This window comes from Coccinella septempunctata, chromosome 4 (genome assembly GCF_907165205.1).
Source record: "Coccinella septempunctata chromosome 4, icCocSept1.1, whole genome shotgun sequence".
Taxonomy (NCBI): domain Eukaryota; kingdom Metazoa; phylum Arthropoda; class Insecta; order Coleoptera; family Coccinellidae; genus Coccinella; species Coccinella septempunctata.
In genome coordinates this window covers 19,163,634-19,181,155 of record NC_058192.1, presented here as the reverse complement: position 1 = coordinate 19,181,155, position 17,522 = coordinate 19,163,634, and the positions used below count along the sequence as shown (strand labels likewise).

General features: G+C 35.7%; 2 protein-coding genes across 4 annotated transcripts in view; one reads left to right on the top strand and one right to left on the bottom strand.

Moving 5' to 3' along the window:
* Positions 1-11,674, top strand: part of LOC123310680 (serine/threonine-protein phosphatase 2A regulatory subunit B'' subunit beta) — a 73,541-nt gene extending 61,867 nt beyond the window's left edge. The window contains exons 6-12 of one of the 2 annotated variants that reach the window (XM_044894273.1): positions 3,552-3,761; positions 5,406-5,617; positions 5,745-6,016; positions 6,102-6,290; positions 6,679-6,761; positions 6,898-6,922; positions 9,395-11,674. In XM_044894273.1, coding sequence (XP_044750208.1) covers positions 3,552-3,761; positions 5,406-5,617; positions 5,745-6,016; positions 6,102-6,290; positions 6,679-6,761; positions 6,898-6,922; positions 9,395-9,406 — 1,003 coding nt within the window. In that variant the 3' untranslated portion in view covers positions 9,407-11,674. The remainder of the gene's footprint in view (positions 1-3,551; positions 3,762-5,405; positions 5,618-5,744; positions 6,017-6,101; positions 6,291-6,678; positions 6,762-6,897; positions 6,923-9,394) is intronic. The other variant, XM_044894272.1, reaches the window with a different exon arrangement.
* A 49-nt stretch (positions 11,675-11,723) lies between these two features.
* On the bottom strand, positions 11,724-15,454 carry LOC123310681 (histone acetyltransferase KAT2A). Of its 2 annotated transcripts, none has more exons than XM_044894274.1 (10): positions 15,054-15,454; positions 14,841-14,986; positions 14,483-14,751; positions 14,088-14,395; positions 13,855-14,027; positions 13,031-13,239; positions 12,751-12,971; positions 12,231-12,616; positions 12,083-12,173; positions 11,724-12,027 (listed from the first exon to the last, which is right to left on the bottom strand). In XM_044894274.1, the coding sequence occupies exons 1-10, from the start codon at positions 15,346-15,348 to the stop codon at positions 11,834-11,836; spliced, it is 2,292 nt and encodes a 763-aa protein (XP_044750209.1). In that variant the 5' UTR covers positions 15,349-15,454; the 3' UTR covers positions 11,724-11,833. The 2 variants fall into 2 exon arrangements, with proteins under 2 accessions (XP_044750209.1, XP_044750210.1); XM_044894275.1 differs by having other exon boundaries at positions 13,855-14,024.
* Between the last annotated feature and the right edge of the window lie 2,068 nt (positions 15,455-17,522).

Sequence of the window (17,522 nt, the reverse complement as noted above, 5' to 3'; positions counted from 1 at the left end):
TTTCATCGACTTCGGTGCAAACGTTTGGCCTTGACGATTTTTTTGATGACCCCATATTATTGGGATTCGTTTTATTCTATTATCTCATTTTATATACCGTTTTCCTCGCGCAAGAATTTCTACGCCTACGGAAATTGGGTTTATTGTACAACCACGAGCAGGGCGAGAGCCGGAACGTGGTCCAAAGTCTCCATGCTACGAGGATGTACTGATAATATTGATATCCAGTTAGCCTAGACCAGTTCCATGCGTAAAAAAATATTGCGTTACCATAGCAACGAAGAATGACTCATCAGAAGTGTCAGTGTGAAGTTTGAGGTCAAAATAGTAAACCACAGTTACGCAATGAATTAAAAGAAAGAAGATGTCCACCGAAATTGTGAAAATTGAAAAATTGTAACCATCATCAAGTACCTGTAAGTAAAAGGGTTAAGACGTAAGCAGATTTACGAAGATATGCTTAATAGCCTTCGTATGCGACCGTGAAAAATTGGACTGCAAGCTTCAAAAGAGGTAAATTTACCATCATTTTATCAGACCGTCGAATTGGGCTAAAACGGATATCTGAAGCACTGAATATTTCATACGAATGCGTTCATAATATAGTTCACGTCAATTTGGACATGAGAAAAATTGCTGCAAAATGGATCCCCAAATATTTGAATGTTGACCAAAAGCGTGCAAGGGTAGAAACGTCGCGTTCGATCTGTGCTCGATTTGAAAACGATGTAGACTTCTTAAACCGAATTGTTACTATGGATGAGACTTGCGTACATTTCTACGATCCAGAAACAAAGCAACAATCGATGGAATGGCGACACTGTGGTTCTCCAAGACCTAAGAAGTTTCGTCCAAAAATCTGCTGGAAAAGTTCTTGCTTCAGTTTTTGGGATTGCCATAGAGTAATCATGATTGATTTTTTGGATAAGGGTAGAACAATAACCGGAGATTACTATTCGACATTACTGACCAAAAGTGTTTGGTTTTTGCATAACAACGCCCCTGCACACAAATTTCATGTTGCCATGCAAAAAATTCGTGATTTAGGGTTTGGAGCACTAGAACACCCCCCTTATTCACCATATTTGGCTCCATCCGAGTATCATCTCTTTCCTCAACTGAAAAAAAGTTTAAAAGGTCGTAAATTTTCTTCCAACGAGAAGGTTATAAAAGCTGTGGAGGTCTGGTTTGCAGAGCAAGAAGAAATTTTTATTTTGAAAGGTCTAGAGACGTTGTAGGTTCTCTGTAATAAATGTGTCCAATTAAGAGGAGAGTAATAAAATATTTTGACATTGAAATTTTGTTTGGTTCTATAGAAGGCTAAGAATTTTTCAATATATCCTCTTAATTGCGAAACAAAAACTGATGGAGGCTCGCACCACAAGCTAGAGTTTTCCCTCTGAATTACGCTTTGTTTTAGACAGTGCGAAATTTTACTCGAAGCGATAATTTTTGCCCGTGTGATATTCGAGAGGAAATTTCGGTAATGTTAACGCAGCTTTAGATCTGATCAAAGAATTTTGTCAAGGTCATACCCGCCTCAATCTAGTTATTGGATATCATTATCACATGTAAAAAATGTTATATTTTTCGAATTACACATTATAACAACGAAATGGAAATGTCTACTTCTTCCCATCATCATTCCATTCACGGACAATGATTTCGCTACAACCGCGGTGTCCATAAATATTGTCTAAGCGTTAAAATACCCACATCAAATTACTCTCAACCTTACTTGGCAAGTGTCCATCTTTGTCGCCAATTGCTTTTTCCCGTCGTTATTTCGTCTCGACAAGAGAACGTTCGTTCGTTTTTACGACTGGGAAAAAGAAGATAACAGGAGTGTCTGATATTTTTTTATTGGTTTTCGTATCAACACAAACAATTCTGATTTATAGAAGGTATTAATTCTGAAAGCGAAAATTCAGCCCAATTTTAACAAACTACAATCTACAATCCAGCTCGAAGGTCTCAATAAACATTCTGTTTTGATAAACAAAGATGATGAAAAACTGTGAAATATTGCGTTTTGGTGGAAGTTGGGGTGTAGTTACTATATGGCTTATTTTTAGGAGCATACGTTTTGTTTTCTATTACGATATCTCTTATGGGGATGAAGTGCAAGCTATGGAATTCGATGAAATAATAATTAACCCTCTAATGCCCAATTTTTTTTTCTTTTTTAAAATTATTTCCGTATAGTTTCCAGTTAGCTTATGTATAATCTACATCTTTTTTCCGCAAATAGTTACTGATTTACATTAACACCTGTTCTCACAAAATGAACCTATACTGAAGGCGGACATGGGCAGTTGAACTAAACTGCTCACAGGGAATAATTTTGTATCCACTTATATGCAACCAGTCTCAAGGCGGAATTGGGTATAAGAGAGTTAATTTCATTTTTATACATTGAAATTTTTAATACCAACCATCTTAAATCCGCGCTTGTAAAAAGCTAGAGTAAACTTGCGTCTTTCCTCCACAGCTTTTATTACCTCCTCGTTGGAAGAAAATTTACGACCTTTTAAACTTTTTTTCAGTTGAGGAAAGAGATGATACTCGGATGGGGCCAAATCTGGTGAATAAGGGGGGTGTTCTAGTAATTCAAACCCTAAATCACGAATTTTCTGCAAGGCAACATGAGATTTGTGTGCAGGGACGTTGTCCTGCAAAAACAAAACACCTTAAGATAGCTTTCCGCGTCTTTTCTCTTTAATTTTTGAGTGTCGCTATTCCATCGATTGTTGCTTCGTTTTTGGATCGTAGAAATGTACCCAAGTCTCATCCATAGTATCAATTTAGTTTAAGAAGTCTACATCGTTTTCAAATCGAGCGCAGATCGATCGCGATGCTTCTACCCTTGCACGCTTTTGATCATCATTCAAACATTTGGGGATCCATTTTGCAGCAATTCTTCTGAATGTGAACTATATGATGAACGCGTTCGTGTGAAATATTCAGTGCTTCAGATATCTGTTTTAGCCCAATTCGATGGTCTGATAAAATCATGTCATGAACTGCATCGATATTTTCGGGGACTGACACGGAAAGAGGCCTCTTTTGAAGCTTGCAGTCCAATTTTTCACGGTCTCATACGAAGGACATTGATCACCAATACAAGGGTATTAAGCATATATTATCTTCGTAAATCTGCTTACCTCTTAACCCTTTTAAATACAGGTACTTGATGATGGCTCGATACTCCAATTTTTCGATTACCACAATTTCGGTGGACATCTTTCTTTTGATTTATTGCGTAACTCAGGTTCACTTTTTTGACCTCAAACTTCACACTGACACTTCTAATGAGTTATTGTTCGTTGCTATTGTTACGCAATATTTTTTTTTACATGGAACTGGTCTAGGCTAACTAGATATCAATACGTCCTCGTAAAAGCCTGATAATACTTTTCCCCTATTGATTGGACTCACCTGAAATGTTCCATCAGACCATTCTCATGGCAACGAACCACGTCAATCATCTGTGCATCGCCATCCAGAATTACAGAATCGAATCGATAATTCTCTTCTCTTTTCCACTTCAGGATGTGCAACACATGCCACGACAACGCTTCTCGTTTCGTCTACATCCTCACCAGGGGTAAGAGGAACCACTTGGCGCCCGAAGATTTCATTCCTTTGGTTCAGGACGTCGTCGAGACCCATCCTGGTCTTACGTTCCTGAAGGAGGCCACCGAGTTCCATTCTAGATATGTGCATACCGTGATAGCCAGAATCTATTACTGCGTGAACAGGTGAGTTGCAAACAAAGGGTTATTATACTGGGATCAACAGAAACAAGGTGTTTCATCATAAAGTCACTTACAAGGAAGAAACATTTTTGCCCTATGATGTACAACCTGAGTCTATTTCATAATTCAATAATAGATTCCTGATGTCATAGGAACAATATTTCCCTTTACTTTATATTTCAGCTCGGTTGGAAAGATACATGCTGTCTTAAACCCATATAAACAATGAAATTTTCAGTTATATTTCACAAACGATTTTATCGAATGGAATAATTTTCGAAATTATTGAGTCTTTGAGTCGTACAATTATTTTAACAGTAAATTCTTGTGGTCAACAGAAACATTTTTGTCCTACATCATTTTCTCCGATTCCGCCCTGATAAAAAGATATAGCCATTTTCAGTTTTCATAATGGGCTATGCCACCCCTAGAGAAACAAAATTCCCTTCAGAATAACAAGCTGAATCTATGACACTACACATCTGTGGATCTTTTAAACAGAGTTGCATTCAGCCAAAGTACCCAATTTTCAGAATATCACAGATATTTTTATTTTTCAACATCGAATTCTTGAAAACGGACCATTATACGAGAAAATATGACGAATCCTTTTATAATACAAAACGCTCAAATTTTCATAAGATAACGTTCATCTTATTAAGTGTTGGGTTCTTTGACTTTTTGCTATGTTATGCTACGTTATGGTCATAATGAGAAAACTGGAAGACGTGGGTGATATCTTTTGTTCGAAAAAGATTAATCAAATAGATGAAAAACTAAATTCCGAAATTCCTTTCTTTCGATAAAACCGTTTGTGAGATAAAACTAAAAGAAACCCTTTTTTGAGGTTTTTCAACAGGCTGTATTTTTTAAACCGAGCCGATTCACGAAAAATGGTGAAAGAAAAAAGTGTTTCTTTTGACCTCAAGAATATACTATTAAAATATTTGTACGAGTCAAAGACTCACCCTGTGACGAATCTTCCACGAAGGAAAAATTCCATCTACATCTTCTAGTTTCTTCAGTAGGAGCATTTCATACGATAAAAATACCAGACACCAGGTTAACAGCCTGTATCTTTTAAACCGAACCTATTCGGAAAAAATGGTAAAGAAAAAAGTGTTTCTTTTGACCTCAAGAATATACTATTAAAATATTTGTACGAGTCAAAGACTCGCACTGTATAGTTTATAGTGACGAATCTTCCACGAACGAAAAATTACATCCACATCTTCTAATTTCTTCAATAGGAGTATTTCATACGATAAAAATACCAGACACTAGGTCAAAAGCCTCTATCTTGTAAACCGAACCGATTCGGAAAAAATGGTAAAGAAAAAAGTGTTTTTTACCTCAATAATCTACTGTTAAAATATTTGCTCACCCTGTATATAACAACTTGAATTCGGTTATCCATAGCCTCCTGATATGTCAATAATTCTTGAATGGAGCACCTATACACATATATACACATATAGCTAATTATTGTTAGGGTACGTTCAACGTGTATACAAAAACATCTACTTCAAAACTCTTTGGTGCTTGTCCACTATACCCTGCCACCATGTCTATTACATCCTAGGTCCAGATTTTACATCAACTGAAAAATATATATATGTCTTCGTGTACTCAACAAAATTCTTCCAGGTCCTGGTCTGGCAAAATAAGCATACCTGAACTGCGTCGTTCCAACCTTCTCGATGTGATTCAGTTGCTCGAGGAAGAGGAAGACATCAACCAGATAACGCAATTCTTCAGTTACGAACATTTCTACGTGATATACTGCAAGTTTTGGGAGTTAGATCGAGACCATGACCTCTTCATCGACAAACACGACCTCACCAGGCACAATGACCACGGTATGAAGATCTTTTTTCGCTTCGCCTCTGAATTTCCACCTTATCACCTATCTTTAAACGTCTGCACATCAATTTTTCCATAGAAGTGCGTTGAAAGCATAAGACGATATGTCTTTTCGATTTGCAGCGCTGTCGACCAGAATTATAGACCGTATATTCAGCGGTTGCGTAACCAGAGGCCAGAAAAAGTCCCACCAAGACGACAAGATGTCCTATACGGAGTTCGTTTGGTTCCTCCTCAGCGAGGAAGACAAGAATCACCCTACCGCCATCGAGTACTGGTTCCGTTGTATGGATCTAGATGGCGACGGCTTCTTGTCGATGTACGAGCTGGAATACTTCTACGAAGAGCAGATACACCGGACAGAGTCCATAGGAATTGATACTCTACCTTTCAAAGTGAGTAACCTGCTGACAAATATGCTTCAGGCGAACATTGTAAGCGTATGTGTATCAAGTATTTTAACACCTTATTTTTTTTCAGGACTGTTTATGTCAAATGTTAGACATGGTCAAGCCCAAGTGCCCAGGGAAAATTGCCTTAAGTGATTTGAAGAGATGCAAATTGACATCCATATTTTTTGATACCTTCTTCAATTTAGAGAAATACTTGGATCACGAGCAGAGAGATCCGTTTGCCTCGCAAAGGGAGCACGACTTCGAGGGTGAAGAGGTAGGTTTTCATTCACTTCATTTTCGAATTCCTAGATTTATGTTTTTATTCAGTTTTGCTTTTTTCATACATATCATATTCTTTTCTGATGAAAATAATCCAAAATTATAATGAAATTTGATCAACGTAGAAATTGACGAAAAATGAAGTAAGGTTAAAAATCTTTAAGAGATCTTAAGAAGTCAAATATCTCGTAAACTGTTGATTTTCGTTTATCAATAAATATGACTCAAAGGACAGCCAATGAGTTACACTAACACGTCCTCCAAGGAATTCTACTGGTAGATCGTCGAAAATCGACATATGCTTTAAAGGTCAAAAATTCTTTCAGATTATGCCATTGTTCCTCTTTTCTTTCGCTGTGAATGAAAAGTGTTTTTCTTTTCAGATGTCCGATTGGGACAGGTACGCAGCTGAAGAATACGAGTTGCTGGTTGCGGAAGAAGGAGGAAACGACCAGCAGGATAGTCTGTAAGTATTAATATGCTGGTTACCTGAAATGTTCCTTACTAGTTCTGGAGTATTTAATCCATCTGGTGTGATAATGTTGGTAATGAAGTCATCGGTATTACTGTATGTTTTTAATTAATTGGTGCATTGTGTTTAGGGATTACGAGTGTGGCTTTGACAGGGTAAGATAAGAGTGATTGTTGCTGACGTTCTAACGCTAATTATTCGATCGAAATCATTGATTGTGCTTCATCACATTGTTTGAATTAGGTCTGTTCAATAACGAGTGATATCATCGCTTTTCTGGATAGAACTGTGGATCTTTGACATTAACTGAGCATACCTCCTTTCACGTCACTAGAAAAATTGAGGGAATAAAAATTCGTTTTTCCGAATGTTTTTGAACCACCTCGTTCATGCTTCGATAAAATTATGTATTCCCCAAATTTTTTCTTGGTGTTTCAATGAATGCAAATAACAAAAACTCCGCTTTTCATTCTTAGCTCATTTCTTACGGCTGGTGATATACAGAATTAAGTAAAAAGTTACGCACAATATTTTCATCTTTCCTTATTCCAAATGAGAAACCCATATCATTTTTAAAGAATTATGATTCTATACCTACCAAAAAAAAAGCAAATAAATGTCTTGTAAAATGTGCAGTACCATTTCCGAGATATTCAACAAATTACGCGCTTCTTAAGTAGGTAACAAAAATTACTGTTGTATTTCTCCGAGTAAAACACAGAAATCATTTCAGTGAAGATGATTGAGACCAAGAGGGGAATAAATAGGGATCGAGCTTAAGGGGAAGTAGTACATACGATTCGAGATCAAGACGATTGGTTGCTTTACGGATGCTACCCCAAATACGAAAATGTGTCACATCTTTGAGCAATAGCCTGAATTACGTACTGAGTCAGTTGAAAAGTAGAAATTACCACGTGAGAGGTAATATTAGGTATATTGCATAATTTTCAGTTATTCCTGAATTTCAGGGTAATTTTGGCATATATCGCTATGAAAATTTTTGCATTATATAAACAATTGAATCGCCGATGTCACCCCGTCGTTATTTTTATTAGGTGCGTTCGGCCAGTAGACTCTATCAGCACTTTGTGTTCCGAGTCGTTCGGGCACGCAGTTTCAGAACAAATAGTGTCAATAGTTGTCGTTCGTTCTAGACGGAGTAGAGTTTTCGGGATCAACTCTATGAGCCCCAGCTCCCAACGTGGGGCGCGAAAGGAGTTTGTGTAGAAGTAGGGTTATGAAACGAGACAAACCTTAAAAAAACAACTTATAAACAAACTATTCATGAAACTGTAGAATTTTCGTTTAATCCACACTAAAAATTATCTATTCATATACATTTTCGAACAAATTGCATTAAAATTCAAATTTCTCCCATGATTTTTGTGGTTGACATTTTTGTAGTTCGTTCATTCAAAAATTGCCAATTTGTACAGGCTCCATTAGCCCTAGCTGATCTGTGATAAAACTCTAGTTCTACTCGCTCTGTACCGAACGTAGTCATTGAAATATGTCGAAAAACCATCGAAAAATGATTGTGAGAACAAGTTTCATTGACACTAAAGTTCAAGTTTTTTTTCTCATAAAAAAACAACTAAATTGGAAAAAAAAGAGTCGGGGTGACATCAAGACGTCCATTAACTTCAATTTAAAAAAAAAAAATCAAGGCTTCACGTAAGAAATTGAAAGCTTAAATGAATAACTAGTGAATGCCGTTTTTGAATGGAGATTCTTGAGGTATTATTTCCCCTTGAAGATATATGTATAGGTACTCAAAGTTCTAACATCGTTCCTATCATAACCTGCACCCACCTGAGATGAAGCAAAACACGCTTGAGGTGGTTAGAAAACTTATGCTTGTAAAAATCATGTAATTGAGTCTCTAGTTTAACGTATTATTTGACAATCAGATATCGTTTCCAGGATATCTGTTAGCCTCTTCCACAGCTGATTTCACAAAAGGTTACAAATAGCAATATAGATGCAAAAGTGAAGTTCAGTGTTTACAATAACATTCAGAGTTCATGCAGTGATAATTCCTCGACTTACCCTTACCTCGTTCCCTCTTCTTCTACAGAAGACCTACTTATTAACAATATGACACAAAATATGAAACTTGGCAATGAATAAAATATTCCAAGTATTGCTGGATGCTCTGTTCTGGTGTCACCAAGTATTGCTGGGTGCTCTGTTCTGGTGTCACCAAGTATAGTTTGTGAACTCATCTCTATAATTCGGAAAAATGCAGATAGTCTTTTAAACATGGAGAAAAAATTATCGTGTATAATTTTATGTTCGTTTTCGTTAAGGAATATCCCTTTATTCGGAAATGCCATTTTCTAAGCAGGGCATGGTCAATACTCAAACCTCATTGTTTAATATTTACCACCTACAGTAATAAGCAGTTCATACCGTTTGTTTCAAAAGTTTCTCAATAACTCTTTGAAATATGAGGTCCCATCATATCCAACCCTGTACGCGACAATTCGCTACCTAATCATCTGCAGTAATATTTCATAAATCAGCTCTGAAGCTCTCATTCTCCTGATAACTCATCGCTTAATCTAACGGTAACCCTGATGCTTCCCAATAACAACCAAATTTAATATCGACAAATCTTGCAGCTCGTTCGATGATGGTAATGAGGACGATCTTACACAGCTCGAAGGGGATCTAGACATAGGGGACGTCACCTGCGACCTATCGGACGACAGTGACGAGTGTAGTATTTAGGACAACTACCGAGGCATCGTGTTTTTCTAGTCGCAAGCTCGTAATAGTAATAATTAGGATCGTTTTTCGTATCTAGAACGTTGTTTTGTATAGCGGTTACATGTTGCTCGAATATAAGAGAAAAATATCACCTAGTGAATATTGTAGGTGCGTGACATGGTGATGTTAATGGATTCGAAGATACCTATGGCGGATCGTATGCCTAATTTCCTTGATATGGAAGGTTGATTTTTATTTATATATTCTTCTGTTTTTATTTATTCTAATTTTTGTTGTGACTCAAGGTCCTGTCAAAAATAGATTTTACTTTTTGGAGCTTTTTTCTTTTGTTCATGTGATCTGTTCGAATCAAATCCGAAATGGGCATTCTATTGAGTATTTTTAATAAACAACTCAACAAATCGTGTTACTTTAGTAACATGGTGTCAGTATTTCATCTCAAGTCTTTCTATTTTTGACTGGACTTCACTTTTTAAAGAATATTTCTTTGAGTTTTCGAATAACGTTTATGAGAAACGCCATTTTTTTTTAAATCTACTGTAGGTATCACACTATTAATTTATTTAATACTTTTATAGCTACAGTGAATATTTAATCGTTTGTATATTGGTGAAAATATTTACCTAAATAATATCTCTGCAAATATTTTATTCGGTCACAAGGTAAGCAAGAATTATTTTTTATTTTATGTGATGAATTATGCAGAATGTTTAGTATACACTGACCGCCAAAAAATCCTGCCACCGCAATAATTTTGACACATCACACTCGGGATATAGGAGGGTGTTAAAAGAAGCAGATATTCTTAACCGAAAATTTCAACGTCCTGTAGAATGCAGCAACTACAATAGGGGATGTCAACAAGTGTCATAATAAGAACCAAATGCACCTTTTGGATTTTCACTGCGTCATCACTGTATATTCTTGATCGAAAATTTGAATCAAAATTTCAACAATATAATTGTTACAGACAAACTGAACTAAGATTTAAAAAATTCATCAAAAGCAACGGAGCGGTTCAATAAGAAACACCACTTTTTGAAATGTGCCAAATATCTGGAGGCCGGTTTTGTTTTTGGCGATCAGTGTATATTCCATTTATTTATTAATTATGTGAATCAGAATAACTTGAACATCATTTTATACCAAAACATATTTTTTTCTTTAATTTATTCCTTGGAATTCAAAGTGCACTCTTAGCAGAGTTTTCAGATTATTAATGCCCAGTTGCACCGATTTATTTAAAGCAGGCTTAACGTTGAGTTATACATATTTCATTGATTTATATGGAATCCTTAACGTTAAGCCTGCCTTAAATTAGTCGGTGCAAACTGCAAAGGGCATAAGTAAATATCTTGACTTCTAAACGGAAATAAGAAGTCACAAATATTGTCAGCTGTATTTCCTTTCCATTGGAAATTCCAAACTACGGAAATATGAGCTTATGAAATAACGAACCTGGTGCTCATATTACACATTTTGTATTTTTCATTTCATAATATATTTGCAATGAAAGAACATATTTTATGAATTGAAATTTATGAATGAATTTTTGTAAGAAAAATAATTTCACAAGCAATCCCTGATTGATATTATGAGCATAATTATACTTTCAGGATTTCCAAGAAATTTTTTTTGTGAATAAGTAATTCAGAAATGTTTCTATCAGAGGATGCTTATTTATTGGAACGATGCATTCAGCTTTGTAATTGAAGGCTACCTACTATATTTTTGCATAGAGTAGTGGAGAACAAACTCAACTTCACGCTAAATAGGCAGAAATTTTGTCTAATACTTCGTAATGTATGAGCTCGATATCGAGTGCAATCACACAAATGGAAATTTTTGTATTTACATCACTAATTACTATTAGTTAATGTTTGGATGATATATTTAGAGGCTGATTACCATTTGAGCTTATATTGTTGTATGTATTAAGAATTTTCTCGAATACGAATTTTGAGTAACGTCATTATCAAAAAATGTGGTGCAGCTTATTTGTTGGAATTGTATAGTATAGTTTATTTAACAATTTTTCGATTAACATATAGTATGAACTTGACTAGTCATTTTTTATTACAACATTTATACTTGTTTATTGATTAGTTAGTTGTGAGCATTGTATAAAGTTGTTTCTTATTTAGATTATGATATTATATTGGTTTTCTCTTGTTGCGCTGTTTTTTTGTACCCTAACAATAAGTGAGTGAAATAGCAAAGTAGTTTTCATTATTCTATATTTACAGAAAAGACTATTTTACAATGAGTTTCCGCAGGAAATACAATTTGAATCTATTTACAAAATAAATTAGAAAACATTGAAAAATTTGCTATTTGTCCCATAAACCTATTTCTTTCATTTTAGTCTGGAAGTATTGCTGTAAATTAACAGCGCACTGATAGTATTCTGTATCAGGTGCATTATAAATTTTGCAATTCGTGAAAATTCTCATCATATCAGCAATGAAAAGCCTCCTGGATACGTAATATCTAGATTTCAAACGTTCAGCCATTGTCTTGAGATCTGAAATTTTTCATTATTGGCATCATATTTTTTCATACTAGCGATAAAAACTTACCCATTGGATACTTAATAAGGTCATAATAATCTAGGACAGTATTTCTGTCTACTGGCTGCTTGAAGGGCCAAGCATCTTCATGATTCTTCACCTGGAAAATATAAAGATTACTAAATTGACTGCACTCTGTACATGATTGAAAACATACAGAGTTTAACACAATTTTCAGCATCCCAGCAAGTACATCAATGTCCTGAGATTCTTCAAGTTGCTGCACAAGTCTTGTTGCCCTAGCTGCTGGTCTCCATCCAGTTTCTTCTATTCCTGGTATGGACTCAATGGGAAGAGTGGTAACACCTTCTTTGAAGAATGTGAGTCCCCTGTGCACTTTCGAAACCGTCCTTTGCTGTTGATAAATCAATTGTTTCACAATCTTCTTCTGCTTCCTCACGGTAGCAGTAAATTCTGTATAAATAATCTTTGGATTCAGCTCACAATGCATCAAGGTGGCACCTTCGTAATCTTTGATATAACCCTGATAAAACGACCTGCTGAGCTTGATGTCCTTCGAAAAACCTTGCCTCTCAAAATAACCTGAAATTTCAGTTATGCACTGTTTCTGGTAGATAAAATCAATAGAAATGAATGTTTTCTTTCTGTTGATTGGTTATAGGAAATATTAAAAAAACAGAAGGGTTGTTTCCGCAGTCACATGTAAATTTGTTTACCTATGGCATTCTGATCGGCGAAAGTGAGAAAATGAAGAACTCCTTTTCTTATGTGGTAGTCTTTCAAGTGGTTCATAAGGTGAGTACCATAGCCCTTGATCTGCTCTCTGTTTGTGACTGCACAAAAAACTATTTCCGTGAAACCTTGTGTTTCAAACATCCTGAAGCAGATTCCACCAATTAAGTGATTCTCTTTGATCAGCGCTAAAGTCCGATGCTTCCTGAAGTACATAGTTTTCAAATGAATATTGTTAACGGCAGAATTTCTTTTTATACATACGGATCAAACAACAGCTGGGAAATGTATTCAATGGGCATTCTAGGAAGTTGATGGGAAAACACATTTTGCAGACCAATCAGCCATATCATCGTTTGTTTTGGAACAGGCTCAGTGAGGCTATTTCCAACAACCTTCAATTCGATGATTTTCTTCTTTTCTTCACTCTTTGGAACTTCATCTGTGGCTGGAGCATCCTCAGAAAATACCAGCTACAAAATGAGGATTCTCAATGAAAATCGACAAAGTCACAGGTGCTGTAGATTGTGAATCATGCACAAATCTAATATATTTAACTCCCATGTCACAGTGTTAGTGTACGAACTCCTCCAAAACGGCTAGTCCGTTTTGGGGGCCAAAATTTTTGAAGTGAACGGGATAAATAAGATTTCTCAGCCGCGGAGAGAGCTACAGAAACCTTTTTTTCGAGGTCGGGATGGAAAAAATTTATTTTTGTTTGCTGGGACCGTAGGCTCAAGCCTGATCGAACCGCGAAGGCCACAGACCAGAGTCAGGGCGTTATCTAAACCAATCCAACTCCAAATTTTGGCCGTTTGTCCGGGATAATCCAGATTGGCCGAACTGATTTTCTCAACTTTTACTGTTTAACTTCTTACTATTCCGCAGACATCTTGGACGCAAAATCATTTTATATGAGTTTGGAAATATTTAAAACATTGCCTAAGAACTTGAATTCTTCAGCACTCTAAAAGGAACTGTGAACAAAGTTATAGCATTTTTGATTGTCATTCAACCTATTCAATATCTTTGTTAAAACTAATTTGAACTTTTATGGAGAATTATAAAAATGAAAATCAAAATCTTACATCTGGTCCAGTCATGTAATTAGGATCATCAATGGTTCTGATTATTTGGGCAACTGTTTCTTCCGGTATGTCCTCAAAGTGTTCATCTCTTCTTCTTTTAGTTTCCCTAACTGGGGTATCACTGGGACGTTTAACAGACGAAGTACACGGAGGAGGATGAACTTCTTGAGCTGCTGAGTGATTCAATGTAATGAGTAGCTATACGCATACAATTCTACGTACGCTCAACTTACGTTTCCTGCAAGATTCTAGTAAACTCTGGAGATGAAGTGTTGGAATATGTTTGAAGTCTGGATCGAAAATTGGAGAGCTAGGAGCAAAAAGTTCCTTGTCTAATACATTGAGAAATGGAGGAAAATGTGTTAAAAGCATGACCCTTCTCTCTTGGGTCATTTGATCTCTGGCCCTATGAAACTGATCCATTATTTGTTTCTTGATATGCTTAAAAACTGTGCGAAGCAGAGTTTTCCCGAAGGCCATAGTTGTATCTGTGTGCTTGAGGGAATCACAGAACATCGGTATATGACAGAACACAAGCCACCTCAAAAATTATCATAATTAATTAGCTTTAAGGAATAAATATCTCCCAAGTTGAAATTTTGATTTTTCTAACGAATTCCCAACTAACCTTCTGTATTCCACCCTGTATATGGTCATTTCTTCCTGTCTTACAATGTGATTCGGAGCAGGGGCTGGAAACTCCCAATTGTTTAAATACTGAATTAATATTCTTGCTAATTCACACATTGTTTTCCACTCTTGTTGTGCTAAATGTGAGAACTTATAAACTAACATATTAGTTATAGCTTTGTGGATAGTGGCCCTCTCAAATGGAGGATGTCCAAGTGGACCATCAATGGTTGGACTTTCTAAAGTCAGTATACATTTTCTAAGCAGCTGTAACACAATGGTACAACAATATGAAATCAATTCAAAATACAAATGAAATCAACTCTTGAATCATATTTAAGCATGACATAACTTACCCTGAATAAACAACCATATACTTTTTTAGTTTCAGCATTTTCTTCTCTATTCATTGCTGAATAAATATTATCAAAATCAATTGCCATACTAAGAATACGATTAACCTCTTGCTCTGGTTTGGATCTCAAATGAGAAACATGATTTTCTGGAAGATAATATGATGAATTAGAATAATGTCTGTATATTAAAACCTATTTGAATATCGAATTTACCTATAGTATGGTCGCATTTACAAATATCGTTGAATGTGAACGCTTGTTGCTCTTGGACTTTTTTCCAGCCTGTACATTGGCATTCGTTAATCTGACATTTAGAATATACTGCCAATTTAAGTAGTTTTCTACTAAGTGATGCTGAGAACCAAACTTGTTTCCTCTGTTTGATTTTTTCAACATTTGTTAATTGAGGCTTTGGTTGTTCTGGAGAATTTCCATTTTCTGAACCTTTTCCATTAGTTTCCGGCGTTGAGGGCTCATTAGATTCTGGTGTGCTTGCTTGTTCGCTCATCTCACTAAATTTATTAGTAAATGAGAAGTTTCCACTGTTTCCAAACAAACAATTCGAGTAAATGAAAACAAAATTAACCTAAAAATACGTTATGTCATTAATGTCAACAACTGTGATGTCAGAGGCACAGAAAACCCATCCCTTAACTCACGACAGTCTATGCTCATCGTATACCGTGGTGTCTAAAAATAACATTGAACTAACTCATAGACAAAGGAAGGAAAGACAGACAACTCTCATTGGCCGTTTAAAACGTTGATGGTGGCGCCCCGTTGGGCAGTAGATGGAACTAATTGTTTGAAATAGCTGTATATTAGAAAAGGATGAAATATGTTTTCGTTTCGGCATAACATAACCTAAATTTGAAGTTCCAAAATGGTTGTTACGGCGTGATGTGTACTTTTCCACGCGTCCCAAAATTGAATATTATATGAAAATATTATTGAATAATTAACGACGAAGATTTATATTACTGTCAGTGTAGTAAAAGTGTTTTGTTCCTGTACGATTGTTACGATTTACTTGTACTATTCTTGGGGATCGGTTCCCCTAAGATTCCTGCACCTCCTCGGGACCTCAAGAATATCAACGACTACGATTCTACTTGGAAACAGCCAATATCCTACTATTCTACTGAATCATCTCATCTCAAAATTCTTATTGGAGAAGTCATAGTTGCTCTGCAGGAAATAAGTCTTCGGGTGATTTGTACAGTTTGTGATCAAGGCACTACCAACGCAGTTGCTATTAAACAGTTGATCGATGAATGCCATACTAATTCTCCAGGACCTCAAGAATATCAACGACTACGATTCTACTTGGAAACAGCCAATATCCTACTATTCTACTGAAGGTTAGATAAAGACAACTCATCTCAAAATTCTCATTGGAGAAGTCATAGCTGCTCTGCAGGAAATAAGTCTTCGGGTGATTTGTACAGTTTGTGATCAAGGCACTACTAACGCAGCTGCTATTAAATAGTTGATTGATGAATGCCATACTAATTCTCCAGGACCTCACTTCATTGTAAATGATCAAAAAGTTGTTGTGTTACATGATCCTCCACATTTATTGAAAAACACATGTACACATGTAATGCCTTAAAGTCTTATAATATCAAATTCGAGGACCTCCCAGATGTAAGGAAGGTTGGATTACCACACTTGAAAGTATAATTATGGTGTGGGATGAATGTCGTAAAGCTGGTTTCAAATACTTGCTAACTAGAATGATGAACCAAGATCCTGTTGAGAATCTCTTCATTATGATCAGGCAACATGGCCATGCAAATACGAATCCCACTCCATATCAATTTATATCAGCACTTGAGACCTGCTTTTTGAATCGCCTTGTTACACCTAGGAGCCATGGAGAAATTGTGAAGACGATGGCATAGATATTCTTGAAGATTTGAAAAAATTTTTGGATTTTAAATGTGACTAAAATCGAAATTATCCCACCAATTCAGTTGACTTTTCAAAATTTCAAAATATAAAACCTCCCAATAATATTGCTGAAATTGATGACCAAGCTCTTGTTTATGTAAGTAGGTATTTTATAAAAAAAACTTTTGGTATATTGTGTCATCAATGCAAAGAATGTCTTTTTAAGAACTCAAGTTTGAGAGTTTCATATGTTTACAATGTTTTAAGGAATATGGTGATGACAAGAGGTGTTTACGTTATGTTTGTGAGCAATTCTGTATATACGTTGCTCATATGCATGATGTAATCGTTGCAATTTTAGAAAGTCAGAAGAATTCAATTAATTATGTGTAGTCTTCAATCTGGATGTTCTTTTCTTCAATAATTTGGTTATACAAAATAATATTTAATCTGACATTACTAAATTATTTCATTACTTTTTGTTTGAGAAAACTCAATGTGTATTAATTAATATAATGTTTAATAAAAAGTATTTTGATATTTGTCGATTATCATTTCTAAAAACAAGTATTACAAGAAGAAAACCTCACTGAAGATTGATAATAAACTGGAAGTTACAGTTTATTATCAATTTTCAGTGGAGTATTAATTCAAATTGTTTGATTGTATGATTTGAGGCGCCAAAATGCGAATTCAAAACGATCAATGCGCCACCTGGTGCCGATTTTCGGAACATGTTAGTTCGCGTCTACTGCCGATAAGGGCGCTTCAATCACGCGTAATTTATTT